The 6,286-nt window shown below is 32.5% G+C and overlaps 1 protein-coding gene across 1 annotated transcript in view; it reads right to left on the bottom strand.

The window, feature by feature from the left end:
• Positions 1 to 4,764, bottom strand: part of LOC144442658 (uncharacterized) — a 13,023-nt gene extending 8,259 nt beyond the window's left edge. Inside the window, exons 1-6 of the mRNA XM_078132036.1 lie at positions 4,645 to 4,764; positions 4,049 to 4,114; positions 2,119 to 2,175; positions 1,438 to 1,494; positions 747 to 803; positions 1 to 35 (exon numbers count right to left, since the gene is read on the bottom strand). The exon at positions 1 to 35 is cut by the window's left edge and continues 31 nt beyond it. Coding sequence (XP_077988162.1) covers positions 1 to 35; positions 747 to 803; positions 1,438 to 1,494; positions 2,119 to 2,175; positions 4,049 to 4,114; positions 4,645 to 4,764 — 392 coding nt within the window. The remainder of the gene's footprint in view (positions 36 to 746; positions 804 to 1,437; positions 1,495 to 2,118; positions 2,176 to 4,048; positions 4,115 to 4,644) is intronic.
• Positions 4,765 to 6,286: the final 1,522 nt, after the last annotated feature.

The raw sequence follows: 6,286 nt of genomic DNA, 5'->3' as shown, positions 1-6,286 counted from the left end.
GGAAAGCAGGGCTCGGGTTGTTGAGATGACTTTCTCTAAAAAAGAGATAATCTTATAAAATCCGGAGTTTTGACGAATGAACAGAATTTACTTATTAGCGATCAATAAGTAACTATGTATTCTAGCGAAGGGAACCTTTTGAATGGTTCATTTTTTATCAACTTTCAAGCATGCATGCATGCATGCATGCATGCATGCATGCATGCATGCATGCATGTGTGTTTGAATGAAATGAAATGAAATGAAATGAAATGAAATGAAATGAAATGAAATGAAATGAAATGAAATGCATTGAAATGAAATGAAATGAGATGAAATGAAATGAAATGTAATGAAATGAAAAGAAATGAAATGAAATGAAATGAAATGTAATGAAATGAAACGAAATGAAATGAAATGAAATGAAATGAAAAGAAATGAAATGAAATGAAATGAAATGAAATGAAATGGAATGAAATGAAATGAAATGAAATGAAACGAAATAAAATGAAATGAAATGAAATGAAATGAAATGAGATGAAACGAAATGAAATGTAATGAAATGAAATGAAATGGAATGAAATGAAATGAAATGAAATGATATGAAATGAAATGAAATGAAATGGAATGGAATGGAATGAAATGAAATGAAATGAAATGAAATGAAATGAAATGAAATGGATACAGATGTTTTATAACTGCTAAGACACATTGATAAATAATTATTTCCTGTCCGGAGAAATGCAAGGATAAAAATGTGTACTTACCGGCTTATCTGGATCTTGGCTAAGGAAAGGAGTTGTTGTTGATGGGGCGTCAAGTTCCTAAAACGATGTTCAAAGAAAGTAGGATGCAATCGATGCGAAGGGAACCTTTTGAATGGTTCATTTTTTATCAACTTTCAAGCATGCATGTGTGTTTGAATGAAATGAAATGAAATGAAATGAAATGAAATGAAATGAAATGAAATGAAATGAAATGAAATGAAATGAAATGCATTGAAATGAAATGAAATGAGATGAAATGAAATGAAATGTAATGAAATGAAAAGAAATGAAATGAAATGAAATGAAATGTAATGAAATGAAACGAAATGAAATGAAATGAAATGAAATGAAAAGAAATGAAATGAAATGAAATGAAATGAAATGAAATGGAATGAAATGAAATGAAATGAAATGAAATGAAACGAAATAAAATGAAATGAAATGAAATGAAATGAAATGAGATGAAACGAAATGAAATGTAATGAAATGAAATGAAATGGAATGAAATGAAATGAAATGAAATGATATGAAATGAAATGAAATGAAATGGAATGGAATGGAATGAAATGAAATGAAATGAAATGAAATGAAATGAAATGAAATGGATACAGATGTTTTATAACTGCTAAGACACATTGATAAATAATTATTTCCTGTCCGGAGAAATGCAAGGATAAAAATGTGTACTTACCGGCTTATCTGGATCTTGGCTAAGGAAAGGAGTTGTTGTTGATGGGGCGTCAAGTTCCTAAAACGATGTTCAAAGAAAGTAGGATGCAATCGATGCGAAGGGAACCTTTTGAATGGTTCATTTTTTATCAACTTTCAAGCATGCATGTGTGTTTGAATGAAATGAAATGAAATGAAATGAAATGAAATGAAATGAAATGAAATGAAATGAAATGAAATGAAATGCATTGAAATGAAATGAAATGAGATGAAATGAAATGAAATGTAATGAAATGAAAAGAAATGAAATGAAATGAAATGAAATGTAATGAAATGAAACGAAATGAAATGAAATGAAATGAAATGAAAAGAAATGAAATGAAATGAAATGAAATGAAATGAAATGGAATGAAATGAAATGAAATGAAATGAAACGAAATAAAATGAAATGAAATGAAATGAAATGAAATGAGATGAAACGAAATGAAATGTAATGAAATGAAATGAAATGGAATGAAATGAAATGAAATGAAATGATATGAAATGAAATGAAATGAAATGGAATGGAATGGAATGAAATGAAATGAAATGAAATGAAATGAAATGAAATGAAATGGATACAGATGTTTTATAACTGCTAAGACACATTGATAAATAATTATTTCCTGTCCGGAGAAATGCAAGGATAAAAATGTGTACTTACCGGCTTATCTGGATCTTGGCTAAGGAAAGGAGTTGTTGTTGATGGGGCGTCAAGTTCCTAAAACGATGTTCAAAGAAAGTAGGATGCAATCGATGTTTTTAATATATCAGCATGCAGCTTATAAGTAAAGATAGGTGCGTAGTCAACTATATCCCCCCCACACGCACACACGCAAAACGCACGCATACAGGTACGCACGCACGCATAAGCACACGCATGCACATACACCCCCCCACACACACACACACTCATCAGTCACAAAAAAGCGTGCATACTACTCAACCGTGTGAATACTATGTTTAATTAAGTCATATATAGACAGGTATGCCTAAACGTATAATAAACCGAAAACGTGATTAGAAAATTGGTATCCGTCAATTGTTAGAATAATTCTGTATATGGTGGTTTGAGTTATACTTTAGTTAGGTTCAACTTAGGTAAGGTAACTGATTTCATCCTAAAAATGAAAATGTATAGATTCAAATTCATATACCCCCTCACTATCACTTCCGCAACGTAAGGACCAATGTGCTTGCAATGTGCTCTGTGGCCATTCTTTAACGAGTGTGATTTTGTTACCGTGGCAACTGATTTTCATAGAATGGTAAATTTTTGTACTCAGTACAACAAATGACCGCATATTGGGTGGTCAATATGCACATAAACCTGATTATAATTAAATTCATAACATTACTTTGTCAGCGGAAAATATTTTACCAAAACAACATTTTTTAGCTTCCTGTATGTTTCCATGGAAATAGCTATCATATTTTACACAGTATCTGTTACATTGGATTGCACCGACTCACACAAGCCAAAAGCAAGGAAATATTTTTAATAAATTTAAATTTTTCTATGTTTTATGTCAAAATTTGAAAAAATAATCCACATATTATGGTAATTTGGGTTACCATGGCAACGGATGTTCATAGAATTCCCCCTTTATTTGAACTCGGCATAGGAAACTCCCTCTTGAATTGAATTGAATTGAATTGAAGTTTATTTCATCAGATAACAAAAAACAAAACAATAAATAAATAAATAAATAATACATTACACTTTCAAACAAATTGGACAAAGGAAATATACATGTGTTATCTAATGGGGACCATGAAAATAGTTCAGCAGAACTAGTCGTGTCCATGGCCCGTACATTCAATTTTAGATTAATTCAAATTCATTAAATGGACGCAACGAAGAAAATTAAGTCAAAAATAAACACAGCACGCATTCACGCACACTCATACACACACACACACACGCACGCACATACATACATACATACGCATACACACATACGAGAAGAAATAAAGCAAAAACCAGAAATGTTGTAAAAACGCCAAAGAGTATAAATTAAGGTTGGTGTGTAGGATGGTTAATATTCAAATAAACTTGATTATTATTAAAATAATCATTATATAATATTATTTAATTATTGTTACTACAGCATGTACAGTGAGACATACAAGCTTACTTCTTGTAGAAATCAAATAAATATAATTAGAAATGAACTGTACTCGAGCTCCTACAAATAATGCCATGTCCACATTCAATGGTTATCTGCACGTACAGATTGGAAATGCACCATGAAAGGGAAACTTTCCTATCGATGACGAATGATGAAGAACGATGAGTGGTTAGATGAATGAGTTGACGGTGTAAAAAACACACGCGCTCTTACAATATCACAATATAGTACCTGCTCTCGGGTTGGCATTCTTTCCTAAAATTTTGATATTTCAAAGTCATTAACATTCTGGTAAAGAGTGCCAGCCCTCGTGCAGGCACTAAATTGTGATATTGTCCTCGCTGACATCTTTTAGTATTTAAATAGCTTATCACCATATACATGTAGTGCTCCTAGAATGAAATTGATAATATTTGTAATGTAGATCATTGGTGTCCTGTGTTCAGATAGTCGTACACTTACCAAACCAGGATCATTAGTGATTGGAGGTTCAGGAAAGCAGGGCTCGGGTTGTTGAGATGACTTTCTCTAAAAAAGAGATAATCTTATAAAATCCGGAGTTTTGACGAATGAACAGAATTTACTTATTAGCGATCAATAAGTAACTATGTATTCTAGCGAAGGGAACCTTTTGAATGGTTCATTTTTATCAACTTTCAAGCATGCATGTGTGTATTTATGTATTTGTAATTTACGGGCGTAGGTGTTTGTTTTGTGCATGTGAGTAAATTTGTGTGCAAATGGATGTAGCTGATTGATAGGCAGGGTGATAGGTAAATAAGATGGTAGGTACTTCTTTCTGTATGTCTATAGTGTTTTGATGTATTACATATTTATGTATTGCGTCGTGTGACACTAGATGGCCTGGTAATTGGATAGTCAAATACATAACTTTGATATCATTGTATTATCATCCTTCAAGTGAAAAATCATGAATTCAAAATCTATACTTGAAAATGTTATCTTTTCCGCTATATATGGTTTACTCTTAAAAGATTAAGTAATTAACTAAAATATCTTTTTTTTCATACTAAGGTGAAGGCGTTACAACTGCTTACCATCTTGTAGTATATGGCAATTGTTATTATGGGTACCAGAAGGAGGAAAAACAACCAGTATTTGCTTGATACAGCATCCCCTTGATCGTCACACAAAGTTAATAATGATCCCGTTGTCATTTTGGAAAACAAATTTTCAGTCGTACTGCAGACATTACATGGTTGTACTGATAAAGAAGGAATATATAACACATTCATTAATATTTTGACATCGACGAAACGTTACTGTTACAGGGCAATAGAATTTATAGTACTTACCATCCAGATAGATTGGACTACTTTCAACCGCATGGCATTGTTTATATACTACTTGACAACTATATGTACCAGTGTGTTTTTGTTGTATTCTTTGAATGTATAATGTTCCATTGCTGCTTACGGACATGTCATCTCTATCATAAATCTGTTGTTTTAAATTAGAAGACAGGTTAAAGGTGACGTTTGAAACTGTTTTGCATAATACATACATACATACATACATACATACATACATACATACATACATACGTATGTACGTACATACATACATACATACATACATACATACATACATACATACATACATACATACATAGTTAGTTAGTTAGTTATTTTATTCACTGTACTTTTTAGATGTAGATACACATAACCCAAGGCAATGGTACCGCTAACATAAATTTAACACATTAAAGTAAAAGTCGATAAGTACAGAGGGTCAACCAAAGGCAGATGGCACATAATTATATTACAAGTTCAGACCTGGAGTCAAAAAACACTGAAAATTTTAAACACTTCGGATTTACGACAGTGTTTATGGACATTTTCATATATGGACGGGGGACAAGCTATAATAAGCAGTTTGAGATTATCTTTGGTCATAGATTTTAAGAATGTCTCAGTGATGACCATGGTATGAGATTTTGACCATGGTAACAATATCCGTTTTACAAAAAACGTATTTTAATGAAACAATGCTGACACCTGTGTTGGCTTGTCTTATGTGATCTGATTGTGGACAATTCAGTATTACACGAGCCTCACTTTGTACCTCGCCACAACTACAAATGCGTGCATCACGTGGTATACGTAATTGGTTGAGTCCATCGGCCGGTCTCAATGGCAAGATTATGCGAAGAGGTACGAAGTCGCGTAAAGTCAATTCGTTGATGTTCTGATAATGTAGATAATGTATATACATTATGAATCAACAAGTCCGGATTAATCTCTGTTCTGTAGGATACAAACTTTGAGCCAGCTTTTAACTGTACACGCGATTTAATGTCTATCATATGGTCTCTATCACTTTCTTTACATACTCTATCTAGATACAGGAAAGATTTAATTTTCGCTGATTTACACAGATTCCACACGTGATAAAAGGGGTCACCGGGAACGGTCGCACGCTCATGTACAAGTTTACTGATGAACACACACACACACACACACACACACACACACACACACACACACACACACATACACACACACACACACACACACATACACACACACATACACGCATACATACATACATACATACATACATACATACATACACACATGCATGCATGCATGCATACATACATACATACATACATACATACATACATACATACATACATACATACATACATAGACATACACACATACATACATACATACA

Source organism: Glandiceps talaboti, chromosome 11, assembly GCF_964340395.1.
Source record: "Glandiceps talaboti chromosome 11, keGlaTala1.1, whole genome shotgun sequence".
In the NCBI taxonomy this organism is placed as follows: domain Eukaryota; kingdom Metazoa; phylum Hemichordata; class Enteropneusta; family Spengelidae; genus Glandiceps; species Glandiceps talaboti.
Note: the sequence above shows the minus strand (reverse complement) of the source record. Positions and strands in the feature narration are given on the sequence as shown.